The sequence below is a fragment of the Lygodium microphyllum genome, chromosome 12 (assembly GCF_053477565.2).
Source record: "Lygodium microphyllum isolate KBCC chromosome 12, Lygodium_microphyllum_v1.1.10, whole genome shotgun sequence".
In the NCBI taxonomy this organism is placed as follows: Eukaryota; Viridiplantae; Streptophyta; class Polypodiopsida; order Schizaeales; family Lygodiaceae; genus Lygodium; species Lygodium microphyllum.
Genome location: NC_141146.1, coordinates 900,374 through 920,715, shown reverse-complemented (window position 1 = coordinate 920,715; position 20,342 = coordinate 900,374). Strand labels below are relative to the sequence as shown.

The 20,342-nt window shown below is 40.0% G+C and overlaps 1 protein-coding gene across 2 annotated transcripts; it reads left to right on the top strand.

Annotated features, from left to right (window-relative positions):
- The first annotated feature begins 1,634 nt into the window (after nucleotides 1-1,634).
- Nucleotides 1,635-7,002, top strand: LOC148027394 (homeobox-leucine zipper protein HDG2-like). Of its 2 annotated transcripts, XM_087689075.1 has the most exons (11): nucleotides 1,636-2,352; nucleotides 2,484-2,707; nucleotides 2,794-2,911; nucleotides 3,032-3,220; nucleotides 3,442-3,921; nucleotides 4,014-4,115; nucleotides 4,202-4,408; nucleotides 4,492-4,666; nucleotides 4,780-5,051; nucleotides 5,429-5,524; nucleotides 5,643-7,002. In XM_087689075.1, exons 1-11 carry the CDS (start codon nucleotides 2,173-2,175, stop codon nucleotides 6,015-6,017), a joined length of 2,418 nt encoding a protein of 805 aa, XP_087545201.1. In that variant the 5' UTR covers nucleotides 1,636-2,172; the 3' UTR covers nucleotides 6,018-7,002. The 2 variants fall into 2 exon arrangements, with proteins under 2 accessions (XP_087545202.1, XP_087545201.1); XM_087689076.1 differs by lacking the exon at nucleotides 5,643-7,002 and having other exon boundaries at nucleotides 1,635-2,352; nucleotides 5,391-5,524.
- The last annotated feature ends 13,340 nt before the right edge of the window (nucleotides 7,003-20,342 follow it).

The following is a 20,342-nucleotide window of genomic DNA, read 5'->3' as shown; positions in this document are numbered from 1 at the left end:
AAAGAGAGAAGGAACATGGAGAGAGAATTATAGAGAGGAAATATAAAATTTAAAAAGAGAGAGAGAGATAATAAAATATAGAGGAGAGAGAGTGAGAAGGAAAAGAGAGGAGAGAGGAAAAACACAAAGAAAAGAGAATGAGAGAGAGAGAAGAAGAAAAAAAGAAAAAAAGAGGAGAGAGAAAAAAGAGAGGAGAGAGAGGGAGAACGAGAGAGGAAAAGAGAGGAAAGAAAAAAAGGAGAGACATGGAGAGCCAGGAGAGGAGAAAAATGAACAAAATATGAAGAGAGAGAGAGAGAGAGAGAGAGAGAGAGAGAGAGAGAGAGAGAGGAAAGAAAAAAGCCAGAAATAGAGAGGGAAAAGAAGAGAGAGAAAGATGAGAAATGGATTGTTGAGCAAAGTTGTCATGCGATAACTTTGCTTGCCTCTGCCACGAATATGTGGAATACTAGTTAACTTATTGATTAAAGTAGCTAATGTAGGTACTCAAAGAGAGCTCTATGCACGGTTAGCCTTGTACATCAAGAGTGGGGTGGGTATCTATTAGCCTTATTGGCTTTGACTATTTCTCGAAGGCATGCGACGACTATACTCTTGTCCTACAATAAAACAATAACGTATCCATTTGCATAGTATGGATATTTTTGCACATCCACAAGATGCACATTCACATTGAAAACAACGTCCCAAGACCTTATAGAAATTGCTCATCATGGTTCAATTTTTGCAAGGTCACTACAATCGGAAGAGGATTGGCACCTTGCACCATTCGCACCCATCCGCGAGTGACAAATGGGTGTGGTAATAGCACGAACCTTGTGGCCTTAGATATGCCACATAAATAAAAACACGCGTCATTCATTGATTTGGTGAAAGGGTACAAAATATGGGTCCTCTAGTATATCGCAGATGTGTGTTCGAGAAATTGTCATTAAGCAGAGAAATTCGATGTTGAGCTCATTTACGTTTCTCACACTCTCCTTACAAACAAGCGCGGCATGGGAATGTACGTCTTGGTGTCGGATCCACGAGTATTGAAGAGGTTGAGCGGAACCCAGCCAGACCTTACGGTAAGGTGGAAGCAAAGTAACCTAAAGTCGTATGCACATATGTTGCTTGAGTTTGAAGGGGCACATGCATCGAGTCAATGGCGATAGCACTCTCCCTACATCCTCATCAAATTCTTTCTTTGGGACCTTTGAATGGAGAGAACAGGAAAAACAATTCAAAGGGTTGGTGAGCGCATGAGGGCCGCGTTCACACCGGCGGGGCAAGGACCCGAAGTGTCTATTATCACGTCCCCGGCCCAATTCCTGCGACTTTTGGTTTAACCCGTTTTCCCACCAACCCAGTTAATTTGTTCAGCAGGGCCCTGGCCAGAAATGATAAATAGAAGAAGAGGGAGCTTTGGATCCCCGCCAGAACAGCTGCCACATTTAGCGGGTTCGCAGCCGACTACCAAAGTAGGGGTTGTTCCAACTAGAGTCCAGTGGCCATATGGGCCGTCGATCACGTTGGTTTTGCATGCAGGAGATGGACGGCTGGGATGGCGTCGAGGAAAGAAGATGCCCTTGACGATGAGGATGACTCCCACTCCCTTCCTTTATTACCCCACCCGCCCCCCCGCCAGCGCCATTACTACACTCTCCCATCTGTGCGCTTCTTTCCCTCCAGCCTCCATCAAAAACACCCTTCTCTCGTCTATCCCTCTTTTCCAGCTCTCTCTTCCCACGTATTCATATCATTTCAACTGTTCTTACTCTTCTTCCTTCCTCCTATCATTCTGTGCGAGAGAGAGAGAGAGACAGACGGAGAAAGAAGTGCGAGACACCAAGGTCAACAAACAAAGACCTGGCTTCCTTCTCTTTCTTTCTCTCTGGACTTTGTTGAGAGAGGTTTAGAGGCTCATAGAAGGTTAGTGGTGGTGTTGAGCCTCTACTGCTCTCTCCGGTCCCTCGCTCTCTGTGGTTTCTTTGCTGCACAGACCATTTCTATCAATTTGGTCTGTGAGCGGAAGAAGCTCCCAAAATTATATTAGTCTTCGTTTAGGCTTTTTATGCCGTCCGTCTGAGAGGCCAGACTCTTTACTGCGAAGATCCGCAACACTCCTCCGTTTGAACCTGGACTGCAGTGGGGCATGAATGCATAAAAAGGTCAAGGAAGTGGGTAGGAATGAAGCTTGGGGGAGAGACGGTGGCCTTGACGAACAATAATTATGGAGTAGGAGGCTTCGGAGGGTTTGCAAACATGCTTGCAGGAGTGATGGTTCCGCCTCTTCTCATGCCCTCCACAGCACAGATGCCAGTACAACCTAGCAATGTGTTTTCCTCATCTGCCCTGTCTCTTGCACCGGTGCATAGTCTGTCTCTATTATAACACCTGCTCGAGATCTACTTGAATTAATTGCTTTAGCCTCGGTATGATGTTTTCTGAGGTTTGTTATTTGCGCTTGTCATGATCATTGATCCACTGTGAAAATGCAGCCAATGGGTGTCGACGGGCGCCGTAACGACGGAGTTGCAGCTGAGAGTGGAGATGTCGAGCAGCAGTCGCTGAAGCCCAAGCCCGAAGATGAATCCGAGAGCAAGTCTAGTAGTGACAACATGGAAGGAGCTGGATCGGGAGAAGATCACGAAGAAGCGGATCCCAGGCCGAGTAAGAAGCGCTACCATAGGCACACTATCCACCAGATTCGAGAGATGGAGAGGTATCACTTCATTTTGCTCATGTTTATGTGAGCCCTGGGTCTCATGGCAATCATCCGTCTTATGTTAAGTGTCGGCACTGCCGTAGGCTCTTCAAAGAATGCCCTCATCCTGATGAGAAACAACGTCAAGAGCTTAGCCGGGAGTTGAAACTCTCTCCCCGCCAGATAAAGTTTTGGTTTCAGAACAAGCGTACCCAGATGAAGGTCTTTTTCTCCTTTGCAGCTTTTGCAAGGTTCAGCTTCTGTAAAGGTGTTTTGAAACCTTTAGCGAGAGCCTGATCTTATGGTTTGAATTCGTGCGTTTGCTTCTGTTCCTCGCCGCAGGCTCATCAAGAGAGACAAGATAATGCCGTCCTACGAGCTGAGAACGAGACGCTGAAAGCGGAGAACTTTGTTTTGAGGGACAAAGTTAGGAACATTTCTTGCCCTAATTGTGGCGGACCTGCTACCCTAGCTGAGATGTCGTTCGACGAGCAGCAGCTCCGTATCGAGAACGTCAGGCTGAGGGAGGAGGTACAGTACAGACTTTTTGAATGTCTGGCAAGCCTTTTCATCTGGTCAGGTTATATGAAGGAGCTTGATGATGTACTATGATTCGTACACATCGATAATTCTCCTGTTCAATATGGGGGGAGCATGTATTGGAAATTTTGTGGGGATTTTTCGTGGGGCATCGGAATGGGGGCCTGATGTTTTGTCTCGATTGGGGTGTCGTGTGGGGGGGGGGTAATCAGATAGAGCGAATCAAAGTGCTGGCGGCGAAGTGTAGTGGGAGACAGGTGCCTCTGCCTTCGTTTTCGACTCACTTGTCAGCCTCATCGAACAACGCAGGGATAGATTCGCTACCAGTTCCTCTTCCTCTTAGCATGCAGACCGCCGGGCTCGGAAGTAACGAGCTGGCGGCCGGGCCGACAGTGGCCGACATAGCCTCCCGTCCGTTTGGTCTGACAGAAGCCGAGAAGCCATTGGTGGTGGAGCTCGCCGTGGCGGCCATCGACGAGCTTGTGCATGTGGCGCAGGCTCCCGCTGGCGATCCCCTTTGGGTGCCGGATCCTTCCAACCCTGCCCTCCAGATTATAGACCACGACGCCTACGTCCAGCGTTTCCCTCGAGGCATCGGACCCACCCCACCAGGTCTCATGTCTGAAACCTCGCGGCAGTCCGGATTAGCCATCATAAATTCAACTTCTTTGGTCGAAACCCTAATGGACGTGGTAACTCTTCCTTAACCCGATTAGGATAGTCTTGTTTATTTTCATGGAACACAGACGCATCTTCTGGAGCTAATTCTCGTGTCTGAACGCAGAATCGCTGGGCGGAAATGTTCCCTTCAATCATCTCCAGAGCTCAAACAGTGGAGGTCCTGTCATCTGGCATTGCAGCCACCTACGACGGAGCAATACAGCTGGTAAGATCGCTATAGAACTCTGGGTTTTCACAGTCGGTTCTGGTTGTCATTGCTCTTTGCCGAATAAGCGTGATTCTCGTTTCCAGGTGTATGCGGAGTTTCAAGTGCCCACCCCTTTGGTGCCTACTCGAGAGAATTATTTCCTCCGCTACTCAAAGAGAGTTGATCATATGTGGGTGGTGGTCGACGTGTCCATCGACAGTCTGCGCGGGAATCCGCCTCCTGCCTTGCTACGATGCAGAAGGCGTCCTTCGGGCTGTCTCATTGAAGAGATGCCCAATGGGTACTCGAAGGTTTGTGGTTCTAAAGCTGCTGTGCTACTTCTCCAAGGTTGATTTGGCTTGGTCTATGCTGACAGCAAGTCGTACTTCTGTAGGTAACTTGGGTGGAGCACGTGGAGGCAGATAATAGGACTGTGCACGATCTTTACCAACCTTTCGTAAGCTGCGGCATGGCTTTTGGAGCTCAGCGTTGGCTGTGCACCTTGCAGAGACAGTGCGAGCGAATCGCGAGTGTGCTGGCAAACAACATTCCGACGAGGGATTTGGGAGGTACACATTTCACACGGTGTTGTCTAATGGTGCTGGACAATGACCAAACCACCAAATACCTGAACACGGTCTTTGGTACTGAATCTCGGTGCTGGTGTATTATCATGTGGCAGTGATACCGAATGCGGAGGGCAGGCGTAGCATGCTGAAGCTGGCGGAGAGAATGACTAACAACTTCTGCGGCGGCGTGAGTGCGTCTACAGCCCACACCTGGGTAACCCTGGCGGGTAACGGAGCAGACGACGTGCGTGTAGTGATACGCAAGAGCGTGGATGACCCTGGCAGGCCGCCCGGCATCGTCCTGTCTGCAGCTACCTCCCTCTGGCTGCCTGTGCCTCCATCAAAGGTCTTTCAGTTTCTCAGAGACGAACGCTACCGAACAGAGGTATACTCAACTTCCTTTCAAGCGCACAGCAGTTTTCTCAGCTCCCATATCATTACCAGCGTTTTAGGCAAGTATTTAGATACTCTATAATGGATGTAATAAGATACTAGGGTTGCAGTCGCTTATTCGTCTACCGTATTGCAAACTGGATGCGAAGGATCTCATATTAACGCATGATTATTGCATGGCTATCAAAGTGTTTCTTTCTATTCTTAACTTTATTGTGAATTTGGTCGCGTTTCTTGCTTGCTTGTATGGCCCCGGTCTGAGGTGGATAGAGTTGTTGATTGTTCGCTTACAAACTTAGTTGCTTGAAGTAACTGATTGCAATTGAATCAGCCGCGACTAATTGCTTGAGAAACCTTATAATATTCCAGTGGGACATCCTTTCGAACACTGGCGTTGTGGAGGAAGTATTCCATGTAGCCAAAGGACAAGACCCTGGGAACTGCGTCTCGCTTCTCCGTGTTAATGTAAGATGATGAAGAGTGGTTGCTCTAACGCACGAATAAGAATGGCTTATTGCTATGCAGATACACAGAGTAATGTTTTAACTTCCAGCTTCATTTTGTTGCCCATGAATGCATGCAGCCCATCAGTTCCAACCAAAGCAACATGCTTATCTTACAAGAGTGCTGCACCGACGACTCATGCTCATTGGTGGTTTATGCTCCTGTGGATATCGCGGCAATGAGTGCAGTGCTGCACGGGGGTGATCCGGACTGTGTGGCGCTCCTGCCTTCTGGTTTCGCCATCCTGCCTGACGGCAGCAGCCCTAGCGCGAGCCCCAGTGCTGGATCGCTACTCACGGTGGCTTTCCAGATTCTGGTGGATCACGTGCCCACTGCAAGGCTCTCCCTCAGCTCCGTCGCAACCGTGAACAAGCTCATTTCCAACACAGTCCTTCGCATCAAGGGTGCTCTATCCTGCTCCGATCCCACCACCACTACCACTACAACTGCATGATCCTTCGGATATGCAGTTAGCCCCTGCGTCTGCCTCATCCATCGTCGTTGTTGCCCTCATCATCATCATCGTTAGAAGCAGCTATGTTACAGTTCTGTGCACACGGCAGTCCCGCCCTTTGGAGCTCTTCTTCTTCTCGGTTTTACAGGTTGAAGCAGCAAAGCGAAGCTGATGCCCTGTAAAGAACAGCAGAACTAGATTACTCTCCTCCGACAGGGATGGGTCCTCTAAGTATATATACCAAAAGAAGCAACTAATGCAGTCCTATCTTGTAGAGCCTGTTTTTTTGAATGTCCTCTCTAGCTGCTTTGAGGGGAAATCAACACCCTTTTGTCTAGCCAACCCGAGAGGTGTTGATTTCGCCCTCAAAAGTTTTCTGTGTCAAGCTTGTTTTTTAGTTTTTGCCAGAATACATGTAGCTCCACTGACGAGCTAACCCCCACAAGACAGAGATAGCTAAAAAGTATATCCCGTCCTCCATGCTCATGTGCAGCTGCGCCACTGTCATCAGTAAAAGGTCATCATACTAGAAATAGGGAGTGAGACTGGTAATAGTAGTGGTAACTCACAGAACAATATCTACATAAAGGGCGGACAAGGAAATAGTCAAGAACGCACCACAGCCCCCCTTGCCATCTGGCGAAAGAAAGGCGTCTCCATCAACTTCAATTGACATGGATGATTACTTCATCCAAATCCAGAAGCTGCTGATATTGTCATGAATTCACATATGAAGCCTTCATTCTCCATTTGCGCCGAGGGAAGTGGTTCGGGTATTGACTTTCTTCTTCTGAGTTCGACCTGCATTGCCCCCCCCCCCCCCCCCCCCCCAATCCCCTCACCCCCAAAAAAAAAAAACCCAGGAAAAGAAGATAACCTTTTATCCAGCCATCCTTCTTGTAAAAGACCCTTGCCAAAGCCATACTGCCGAAGAACTGTAACATTGACTAGTGCTCTAATCAGATTGTATGTTTCTGCTTCGTTATCTTCCATCTCGTAGGCGTGAGAAGTGGTGCTCTAGTCGAGAAGTGGTGTTCTCACGTTTTTAGCAGTTTCACGCACGGTTGCACGCTTGCTCGAGTAGTTATGTTTTTAATTAACCCTTCTATGTCACTAGTGTTAACATGATAAAGAATACAATTCTCAAAACCAGGTTTTCGACGAATTGCCGAGGAGCAAGGCACACCTCTACTCTACCGTAGCTCGTTATCCTTAGGGTTCTGCTCAGGTTACGTGCATTATTTTATGATGATACCGACATCTCAATCACTGCTCGCTTGTTTTATTTATTTCCTCCGAAATGGCGACGGCTGGTACACTCGAAAGCCAAAAAGGATCCCATCTGAATCTCGTGGGTGAACTTTTGCACCATGTCCAGTCGGCAGTGCAATATTGCAAGAGTTCACTCAAAGTTTACAATATTATGGCCTTTTAAAGGTTCACTTGAAAATGAACTGCTTTCTAAAGGCCTACATCACATGCACAGTCAATTGACTTGCACAATCAAAGTCCATAAGGTAGCTAGCCGTTGCCAATTGACTTGCACAAACAAAGTCCACAAGGTGGCTGTTGGTCCCGCCAGTTGATTGGAAGTTCGTGATCAGCGTTGCCGAATTCGGTTGTTGGTGAGGGAGGCGACTCTTTTGCTTGGCTTGGTCCAGGTGATTTGGACATGTGATAAAAAAAGCCTTTGATGATCAGTTTGCCACTCCCTACTCGTAAATATGCAAGGATGGCAAAGTCCTACATGAAGGGTACGCAGTTAACCGTCGGTCATGCTCCCATGTCAATAATGAGCAAGAGAAAAGATGATTGGCCCTATCTCGTGTACAGGCCTGCTCCCATCCCATGAATATGAAGCCTTACGAGTGAAACTGGCAAGTGTTTAGATGACTGCAGGAAGAGGTCAGATTTTCGAGCCTTCCAGGGTCAGGGAGTATGGGTGCTAGAAATTCCCTCTAAACTCCGAACGTGGAAGCGTAAGCTCGGGGCGGTATAGATATCCGCTCTTGCCCTTCAAGCAAAACTTGACATGGTGCTCTACCATGCAGTATAGGAATCTTTCTAAGATATAGCAAAACGTGTAAGTTGGTGAGCCATGCAATATGGGAAATGCATAGAGGTGAAGAGGATTTGGAGAGAGTGTTGGGCAATTGGATCTATAAGGGGTAGGGGTAAGGCATTCATGCCAGGTTTGATATAAAGACGGACGGTCTTGCTTGGTGAATCCAAGTTCCTCGATGGTGCATCTCTTGAAATGTGTAATGTTGAGGATGATGATGGCTTTGGTGGAACCATAGAAACATGGTAGTGTTCTAATTGTGCGTCTTGTTTTGTTCCAGCTGATGTTGAGGCTTGTAAGGTTGTAGCCAAGCATTTGAAGGGTAAATAGTTGAACTAGCTATGCTGTGTTCCCCCCTTTTTTTTTTTATAGAGGGTGATGTAAATATTACTTAAATAATATATATTCTTATTCTTATTGAATCATAAAAGTAGATTGACACATGCATTTGGCTTTTTTTAATGTATGTTATTAATCTACCCTGAATCGAATGCATTTTTAATCATATCTAATTTGAGACTTATTGGTGAAGATTGTTTTGCAAACATAAGACCAAAAATAAGATAGTTAGAGCTCGAAACATTGTATTGGTGAAGATTATTTTGCAAAACATGAGACCCAAGGTAAGACAGATTATTTTGCATTTCTTTATTGTATTTTTGGTTACCTTTCTTTACATTCGTTTACATTTAATTATGACCTAAAAGACAAAAGGATGATTGTAACCTCGTGAAAGTAATCGGATTTGGTTGGAAATTGTTTATAACATGAGATATTATGTTGATATATATCAAAGGTACCTTGGAAAATATAAAATTGAAATCAGTAAAGCTACTTGGTCAAATTCTAAGATAGACCGCTTTGGCATTTCAAATGTACCTTGGAAGATATAAAGTCAAAATCAGTAAAGCTACTTGGTCAAATTCTAAGATGTACCTTGGAAAATATAAAATCGAAATTAGTAAAGCTACTTGGTCAAATTCTAAGATAGACCGCTTTGGCATTTCAAATGTACCTTGGAAAATATAAAATCAAAATTAGTAAAGCTACTTGGTCAAATTCTAAGATAGACCGCTTTGGTATTTTATTATTATTTGGTTAAAAATTAACTTAACTTTAGAATAGTATATTTTATTATTATTTGGTTAAAAATTAACTAATAACTTTAGAATAGTATAGCAATAAGATCAAAAGGAAGTCAAACATGCTATACAAGTAGCATATTGAAGACCTTGCATGGGTCTCTTCATTGTTTTATAATTATGGGAGAAGGTGCCGTTCTCACATATGCTCTCAAGATTTCTTTGTCTTTATATACTTTTCTTTACTATTTAGTATTAGAAACATAGGTTGTAGTAGAAATATATATATAATTAAATATAGTTATGTAAGAAGATTCCAACCTTGATAAAGATTCGACTTTTGAAAATTCCAAATAACTTCATTGTAGTCAAGCTTATAATCATAGAAAACTAACATATTTGGTGCATAGATCGGTCATCGAATGCGTGTGTAGTGAGCGTCAGAAGGTCCCCAAGAACAAAATAACTCTACTTTTTATACCAAAAACCAATAAAGAAAGCTTGTACGACATGAACAAAAGACCAATTAGGTGCAATCTCTTCCCATGCCTTGTGTGAGCGCTCTACAAAGCATATATTTTATCTATTATTCATCTTCAAGCTCAAGAAATAGCCCAATTTACAAAATAGCACGCTTTTACTTTTGAGTTTGCTTTTGTGTCACTAAAGAATTAAAGCTAATGGGCGCCCAAGAAGTCAGGCGATACCCAAATACAATGTCCAATACAAGTATTTAAATCGTGCGTCCATGTGCATGCAAAAATAATAAATAAATATCAAGCGTTTTAATAAATAAGCGCGACAAAATATAGGCGCCATGCCTAAGATGTGCGTCCATAAAAAATTGTTGATAATTTGAATACACGCTATCTTCCAATGCTTTCCAATGCCACCGTTGCTTGCTCTACACATCAACTGAAGCATTTACAATTGTTAGAAAAATAATACAATTAAACCGACAAAAGTGAATACCTAGCAGTCTTCAGCTACAAAAGAAAAGAGGTTAGAAATCAATCCTAACCTTAATTTATTTCAAGTGCGCACTCTAAACTCATAAACGTTTATTAATTTAAATATGTATTTTGCGGAATCACGCGCTATAGAATCACCCACGTACACAAAATTAACAAAACGCCCGAAAAGGATAGGCGTCCCCATCGACTTCTCGCACAAAGAATCCACTTTGTGTATGAGCCCCGGTAATAATAAAATTTTACGAAATCCATCGCAAAACCTCACGGAATCCACTGTGAAATATGCCTCTTGGCATCATATCCCCGGGGTGGGATAACAATTGTCTTCAATTGCTATTAGCTCAATGTGGAGCTAACACATAAACTTGACCAAATATCTAGAATACCTACGGCCAGTTCTGGTGGTCATAAAGTCAATATCTATAATAGTTTCAAGCTCAAGGATTTCAGTTTCATCATCTAGCAAAGGAGGGTTTTCATAGACAGGGTGTACATGTAGTTGGCCTCTAAAAGGTCGTAATAAACTGATATGGAAGGTGTTGTGGATTTTCCAATGTTGTGGTAATTCTAGTTTAAATGCAGTCATTGATTTTGTGTATGATCTTGAATAGTCCATAAAATCTAGGTGCTAATTTAACAACAAGGTGCTTATCTACACTTTGTAATCTTCGTTTTTCAATTCGTAACCAAACATAATCATCAACTTTAAAATTCATAGCCTGTCTTTTCTTGTTTGCTTGTTTTGTATATGATTGCTGAGCTTTGGCAATCATATCTTTAACTTCATAAAAAATAGTAGCATGCATGTTAGCAATATCATCAGCAGTTTGAATTTTGTTTGACAATGATTTAACAGGTGTAAGCAATCGATATCCATAAATAACTTCAAATGGTGCTTCCTTTGTAGCTGTATGTGGTGTGTTATTATATGCAAATTGAAGTAAATGTAGATGTGTATCCCATGTGTGTAGTTTTGAAATGGTGTAAGTATGCAAAAGATCTAAAATAGTACTGTTAGTAGCTTCTGTTTGATCGTTTGTTTCAGGATGAAATGCATATGAAAAATCAATCTTTGTTTCTAAGTTAGCAAACAAAGTAATCCAAAAATTATTACAGAATCTAGAATCACGATCAGAAATAATAACTTTTGGTAAACCATGGTTAGTGAAAACAATTTTCAAAAGCAATTGAGTAGCTTGAGATGCAGTTAAAGTTTTATTGCATGGAATAAAATATACTTGTTTACTGAACTTGTCTACAACAATCCAAATCATATCATGGTTAGCTTTAATGTTAGGTAGACCCGTGATAAAATCCATTGAAATCTGTTCCCATGGTCATGATGGAATAGATAATGGCATTAGTAAACCATATTGTTTACCATGGTGTCTTTTAACTCGTTGACAAATTAAGCATTCAGATACAAAGTTAGATACATCAGTGTCCATATGTGGCCAATAAAAATCTTCAATCAATGTACACAAAGTAGATATAATTCATCTATGACCTGATATGGAGGACAATGAATTTCATGCAAAACAAATGATCGAAATGGAATAGTCACACAATCTTTTTTCATAAAACATAAATCCATTAGTGTAAGACAATGAATCAATAGGAATCTAATTATTTGCAACTAGTTTATTCCAATCAGCTTGAAAAGTAGGATCTTGGTGATAAGTATCTTTCATAGGAATAAGAGAATCAAATGATATCATAGAAATATTTTGAATTGTCGGTCTTCTACTCAAAGCATTAGCTACAACATTTTCTTTTCCAGGTTGATATTGTATAAGGGGATGAAAACTTTGAATAAAAGTAGCCCATTTAATGTATCGGTCAGATATTTGTGGTTGACTAAGGAGATGTCTAATGCTTTGTTGGTCAGTTTTGATCAGTTTCCATTGACGTAAAGCTTGTACTACAGCTAACAAGTCTTTATCATAGGTAGAATATTTAAGTTCAGATGGTTTGAGTTTGCAGCTAGAGTAAGCTATGGGATGAGAATCTTACATAAGGATTGCTCCTATTTCAGATCCACTAGCATCAATAACTACAAAAAAGAATGGTCTATTGAAGTCAGGTATTTGTAATACAGGAGCATGAGTTAAAGCATGTTTCAACAAATCAAAGGACTTTTGTTGGTTGTTAGACCAGTTATAGACAATATCCTTCTTTAAAAGTTTTATCAAAGGTAATGCAAGTAATAAGAAATTCCTCACAAACTTTCTGTAAAAGCTAGCAAGACCTAGAAAAGAACGTAATTCATGTACATTTTTGGGTATGGGCTAATTTAAAATTGCTTCTATTTTTTTAGGGTCGACTTTAATACATTCTGATGAAATAATATGTCTTAGATATTCAATTTTTGTTTGAAAAAATTCACTCTTTTTGAGATTAGCATATAATTAATTGTCTTTTAACAACTTAAAAACTAAAGACAAATGTTCATAATGCTCATTCTCATTTTTACTGAAAACTAATATGTCATCAAAGAAAACTATGACACAATGCTGAGTTTCAAAAATATGCGATTCATCATATAACTAAATGTGGCTGGTGCATTAGTTAAACCGAAAGGCATAACTAGAAATTCATAGTGTCCAAATTGTGTTCTAAATGCAGTTTTGAATATATCAGATTTGTCCAATCTTACTTGATGATATCCAGATTTAAGATCTATCTTACTGAATATGGCAGATTCTTATAGTTTATTCATAAGATCATCTACCCTAGGAATCGGATATCTATTCTTAACAGTAATTTTATTTAGGGCACGATAATTAATGCACATGCGATATGTATTATTTTTCTTTTTCACTAATAAGACAGGTGCACCAAATGGAGAACTACTAGGTCGAATTAATCATCTGTTAAGTAATTCTTCTATTTGATTTTGAATTTCTTTTTGTTCAATTTGGTTATGTCTATATGGTACTTTACATGGTGATTGTGTTCCAAGAATTAAATCTATCTTATGATCTTTAGGACGTGAAGGTGGTAATCTAGGTGGTAAATCAGCAACAAAACAATCTTGAAATTGGGCAAGAAATTGTGTATGCCTAGGATGCATATGTTTTTCTTTAGCTTGAATTTCATTCACCCATATTAAATAGGATTTGCTACTTTTACGTAATGCACGTTTAGCCTGAGTATAGTAAGCAGTAGAAAATTATCAGAAGCGTGCATACTATGCAGTGTGATTTGTTTTCATTGAAAATAAATTTTAATTGAATGCGTAGAATAATCTATATCAGGATTGTATCCTTCACTTTTAACCAAATCTAGATACCTAATGGATCATAAAGAGAGGCTTGACTTTTGCAATATATTTGCTTTAGACTTAAGCATTTCTAGGTTTTCAGAAACAAACTTAGATGCTTCCCATGGTGGCCTTTCATTTGGTGATACTAGTTAATGTGTAGCTCCATTACCTCTTCAATTGTATAGATGGTATTTTTTTAGATTGAGTCATAAAAAAAGATAGTAAGGAAATATTTTGTGGTAGCTAGGAAAGCTCATTAATAGTAAGGCACAAGAATACAAAAGATGGCACAATAGGCCCAACAAAAACAAGAAAGAAGAATAAGAAGAAGGCGGCCACCGCATAAGAAGAAGAAAATAGATGAGGAAGGAATGAGGCATCTGTTGGTCACATCACCATCATCATACATACATAATTTTCTTTTCACATTCAACTCACAAGTACTATTCTTGCTTTTTTATTCCCCCCTTTTTGTTTTTTGTGGATCATCCAAAAGCATTTTCACTAAGGCTCTCCCCCCTTCACTCGGATTTTACCCTTTCAACTACTAAAAAGTTCGACCATGGTAATGGTAAGCTAAGCTAGTAGAAGAAAATTTGCTATCTTAGCCATTGTTTGTTCGAGTTCTTGCCTATCGGATGGTGATTAATGTGGCTATGCTTCAATTGAAAAGAAAGGAAGGAAGATCATTGTCTTTCTTGATTGATTGAAGGTTGGATGAAGGTGACATTCATAATGTTGACCGCAATGGTAGTCATTCTAAGTCTATATTAAACAAGGCCCCTGATGTTTTTCTATTGACGAGTATCCAAAGAAGCTATGAGGAGGTAGCTAGCATTAGAGTTGAACATCATCATGAGTTGAGTGATGGGATTTGAAGCAATAGCCATTGGAGTTGGAGTGGTCGTGTTAATCAAAGGTGGCTTTACATGTTTGGAGGTATCGTAATCATCATGAAGGAGACAATTATATAGTGATTTGGTAACTTCTTGTTCATGTGGAGTGTGTGTTCATTGACCTGCTAAAAGAATGCGTGATCTTGCTAGATGACACAGTATGTGAACAATTGTCCATTCGAGCCCTCTCCAATGAGATGGGAGAAGTCCCCACCCCCACTCGCTTTCAGAATCTGGCCGATTTTCGAAGGTCCTCTAGCTTGTACACTTGGATCATCATCATTTGCATGCTTGACTATGTTAATGAGGTGGCCTCACAACATTGAGAATAGCATCCTTGTATTATATACCATAGTATCATCTACAGTACCATCCTATAATCAACAATATCGTCCTGTCCCCTACATTGTATCCATTAGGTTGTTGAATTTTAGAACATGTGTAGATTAGAACTTAGAAGTAGATATGTGGCATGTGTGTGTTGTAAATGAAGACAAATCTTCATTAAGAAGATCATGAAGAAAAAAAAGAAAGCAAAAGATATTCATGACCAACCAAAATTCCTAACAAAAAAGTGATACTTAGCTGCACGTGAAATTCATTTTAAGCCAATGCATTAAGTAGCCTTTAAAAATACAGGTGGTCGAATAAAGATTTACCTTTGCTAGATGAAAGGTTTTTTGTGCTTCGATATTTGCAAATGCTAACTTTAATAATAGTCAAGGCAGAATGGAATCGGTTTAAAAGACACATTTCTTGCTTTGAGCATAGATCACATTGATGTGTGAAAATGTTTAACCATGGACATGTCATCGCATGCAGACAAATTGGACAAGTAATGTCAATGCCATTCGTTTGACTTTTCAATGCTTACTCATAGTGGGAGTCATGTTAATGGATGGAAGTCTTGAGTGGTATTCACATGTTTGCCACGTGTTTATGCTACCTAGTTTTAAAGTGCATTCATGCTGTAGGAAACATAGTCTTGGTGTGGGATTTGAGATCTTGCTTACAGTATTTGTGGCCTTGAGTGGAATTTTTAAGTATTGAGTGATATGTTTGCCACTTGACTAGGGAGAGGGACCTCAGTAAAGGGAAAAAATGTGGGAGGTGTAAGAAGGGAAGGAAAAACATAGTATGAGAAGGAAAATACCTGCAGCATGTGATAGAGACTTTTGTGGATTCAGAGCTTGATGGCAATGCAGTGAAGATGGAGTTATTGAGTGAAATTTGTTATTGCAATTCCTTCATTCTTTGACTATAATAGGGAAGGCTTGCTTTCAACTTCTCTTTCCATTCTTTTGCTGTACAAAACATGATGAGTGCAATCTTTTCTTTGAGGTATTGTTGTCAGTAAGAGAGACAACAAAAATGCTATTTCGATTTGTGTTGTTGATAGTGTATATCACATGCCAGAGGTTTCTTATCAATAAGAAAAGAAAACCTGGAAATTTTAGTGTTTGAGGGATTAGCGTATTGTAGAGGCTATATATTGCTATCAAAGGTTGAATATACTACTCGAATTAGTAGGAAGTTCGAAGAATTTACAACAGCAAAAGTAATCAAATTGCAAGTTTCTTTGGGAATGGAAAGACTTTCTCACGTTTCCATGTCTTACATTTGCATAGTTTGAAATTCTGTAGCTCTTGAAATTCTACAGATTTTGAAGGTTTATAACATTAGAAAAAATATGGAGTAAAAAAGGACCCTTTAGCTTAAACATTAATCACGTAAGGTTTGACGTGGACCAATGAGAGAGGAGGTGGTATGCACATTCAGTTTGATTTTATAAAAGGCAAGGTGGTTTTGTTAAAAAGGAGAGTGGTTTTGTGAATATGAAAATAGTTCTTTTCATGCAAGTGGCCCATCAAATTTTCAAAACGGTCATTTTTCCAACTTGAATTACCAAGTCGGGCGGGATTGAATTTGATAGCACCGTGTGGATCCATGCTTGAATTCTCATGGAGCTTCAAAAAGCTTTTATTTCTAAAATATATATGGTTTTGCAAGCCTTAAAGGGTGGGTGAGCTATGCTCACGACATGTGGTATCACGATTGACTATCATTTCAAAATGGCCTGCATGGGCATGCGAGGTTTGATCCCTTGACCTTCTACTCATTACACCACTACCTTACCACTAAGGTAAACACCAATGTATCATGCCATTTGGAAACAAACATTATAACTCATAAATTGAGAGCTTCTTTATTCATATTTAAATGAAAACCATTTTGCTTTGCTACAAAATCATTGTTGGCCGGTATCATTATAATTTAGGCCCACCACCCTCCTTATATTACAGAAAGTAATCTCACACTAATCCATTTCTTAGGTAATGAGTCCCTTTTAGGTCGATATTCCCCCTAATAGCTTTATGTGAAGAGAAGGTACTTGATGGATACATTCCGTAAGATAGCTCGATTGTAGCGCTAATAGTAGGTAATGGACCACTATACTAAGGTGTTGATGTGATTAAGGGGTCGAGAGATAGTCTACATTAGGGCACAATGGTATATGAACCAAAGGGTCAAATGATAAATAAACAATATGAATGGACTCATTAAAAGTTAGGGTCTAAAAATAGTCCATGGATTTACCTAAAGATATCAATGCGTAGCCAAAAAAGGCTATTGCCTTGAATGGCTTGGAGGTTAATTGAGATTTTTTCCTAACTTCTGTGCTTGCTAGAGGCAAGGCATCCACACATACATGACAATGGTATTAGAGTAAGGCTACAATAAAAGATCAGGGAGTTTGTGACACAATTAGACTAGCCCTATAATCACACGACTATTGCATCGCGTACCGTGTGATGGAGTCCTTATTTAGCGTGGAGCAACCAAGGCAGTGACCATACTTAGCAATGAGGCTATAAAGTCTTCATTGATACCGTTGGTTGCATATGAGGCAAAATCATTCTCTTGAAGATAAAACATTTCAAGAGGTCACCCATTCCACTATTCTCTACACCCAAGCATGCTTAACTGCAAGGCAACTAACCATCAAGTTAAGCCTTGGAGTTGCTCCAAATAACAAAGAAAGTTTTCAAAAGTCTATTTGGGAGGAGGTAAAGAGCTTTTCAAGGACCTTTTAACTACCTCTTGGCATATAATGCCTTTGGAGTTCTATTGTATCGCTCTTATAGTTTTGTGAATTGTTTCATTGCAAAAAACATTAAAGGTGTGTGTGTGGGGGGATTTTTTTCTCTCAGTTTCCAGCATCACACCATGTCCTCACCTTCACATTCATAGTACGATAAGCTTGCAAAACATGCATGAGAATGAAACCATGATTGACTTGGATGCTTTAATGCATTTAAACTAATGGACAATGGAGAATTTGGCACTAGATAAAAAAATTGTTGCTCTCAATGAAAATGTTGCATAGATCTTGCAGCTTTTAATGCAAATGGTACAATAATAAGCTTCAGGCATCCTAGGTATGCCTCTTGAAGATGGAGTTGCTCCTAGTGCCACTCCATCAACAAAGCTACCTCAAGGTGTCAAGGCCTTCGACTCTCTCGATACATACAAGGTTAATGATATGTTAAAGAATATGAAGCCACCCGTGTTTCGAAGAGAGAAACAAGATCATAATAAAGATGTAGTGAATACTTTTTTACAAAAGTGGAGTGACTTGTATTAGTTATGTTGTCAAGATAATCTACATGTATGTTGGAAAGACATTGGGTCTCTGGCTATGGGAGTGAATAAGAGCAGTAAGAGACATATTGATGTATATGATGTTAGAGAGATTCTTAAGTAAGGATTAACAATAGTAAGAGATTAGGCATATTCTTGTATGAGAGTAGAGATGATGATGATAGAGATTACATAGAGTAGAGTCCAAGCGAGATGAAATAATATACATGCAAGAAATGAGAGGCTCAAAGTTTCCCAAAATCAATCCTTGATTAAGAAAACCCATTTACAACAATGAATCTCCCCTTCACCATGTCCTATTTTACCCTTTTATATCTAAAAACTTGCATCAAACACTAGCTTCAACTTTGCTGCTTAGACGCCGAATCTAATGGTTCCATTGGCTCTGAAAAGGGGGTAAAATCTCATGAAACTTGGTTAGAACTCTCCCAGATTTCTCCTTCTCCTCTTCCCTTTCAGAATGCTATTTACTGCCATCCAACTACGATCGCGCGTGCCACAAATTCGAGAACCCTTCTTTTTCTATGAGATTTTCCAAAACTAGTTGAAAAGCAACTCGCTTTATGCATGCCACCATATCCTAGAAGTTTTCTACACCTTTTTAGAACATTTATAAGAAATAATATCCAAAATATCAAAAATAGACTAAAATTGTTCAAGAATCCCATAATTTTGAACTATCCATACTATGGACACTAACACTAATGACTAATATGACTTTGACTCTTTAGATTAATAAGAACGCTGGATGATGATGCATTCGAGGATTTTTCACATTGTGTCTACATAGCGGCAAGACAACGTGTAACCCCATATTCTGTTAGAGCCCTTGAGGTAAGCCTCACACTTGAGGACAAGGCGTACATGTGATATATGAGTTTTATTGCCATTACTTGTTCTATAATATGGACCAAGTTTAAGAAAATATTATGAAATGAATTTCTTCTTGAGAATGAAAAGAAAATTAGATTGCTTGGGATAAGTATTGGATGGAGGGCTAGACACCAACCTAAATTTTGTTACATCATTTACGTTGTACCACAGCTTCTAATAGAGCCCTTGAGGCAATCCTCACACGTGATGAGGGCAAGGCCTATACATGGTGGATAAGTCTTGATTCCACTTCTCATCCTACAACATAGGCCAAGTTTTAAAATTACAACTATCCTTGATTCTTACAAGCCTTTAGGGAGGATACTAGGGACTAAACCAAAACCACATCCCAACACTGACCCATCAAATTCAAGTATTATACTTTCTCCAAATGCAAATCTTCTACAAGCTTGAAAATGAAGGAATGCAAATATATTGTGTTCCTTAGCTACAAGCTATTCTAAGAGTTTTTCGATCTTGATTGAACACACAACAAAGGGATTCGAGGCTTCAAACATAGAAAGGAGTCAGTATAAAGCGTGAAATTAAATAAGGATTCAGAACTTTGAATCAACTATAGTAATGTAAAAGTTTATTGAAGAAGAGGCATTTGAAAGGAATTTCTTTTTGAGATTGAAAAGGATTGAAATTTGATTTCTTGGGATAAGTATTGGATGGAGGGTTTGGTTCTAACGTAGTATATCTCTACATATAGAGAAATCATTATTAAACTTAATGTCTTAGATGATTTTCAAAAGGTTAGAGGATTCATTTGAGGCTTTGATAATGAGTACAAGGCCAAGGTAAAAACTCAATATCCTAAAACACTAGAGAAAGCCATCATGAGTGCACTGATTTTTGATGATATCTTAGATAGGAAAACATTTGCATATGTATCTGTATGTTCAAAAACTACATTGATGTTAGTAGGGAAGAGAAAGTTCAATGCTACATCCAAAGATGAGAATACTAAGAAGCCCAAAGAGATTTGAGGCCCACTCTCAAGTGAAGAGCTTGCAAGAGCGCATAAAGAGAAGTTATACGTCAATTGTGTAGGCCCTTATGAAAAAAAGAATTATCCAAGACTCAAAGACAATGACTTATAAGAATAGGAACAAAGAAAAAGAAGTGCACATGGTGCATATGCTTCATTTGGAAACTTGTTTTAAATATTTGAATGTACAAGTTAGCCATCAAATTGATGAGCATGAGTGTTACTTGACTGCTACACCATGACAATCCATGTTTGCCCCCATGACTTGGTCCGAATGTATGGTACGATCAATGAATGACAAGTCTGTATTCCTGTGATGATGGACCGACTCACAATTTCATTAACTATATGTTGGTTAAGAAGGTACGTTTATCCCAAGTATTTAATACTCATAATTATATCATCTCTCTCATGAATGGGGATGATAAGGATGTGTGGAATACAAAGGTCAGTGATATTGCATTAGAAGTTCAAGGGTATACTATTCAAATAAAATTTCAAGTTATGAACATGACT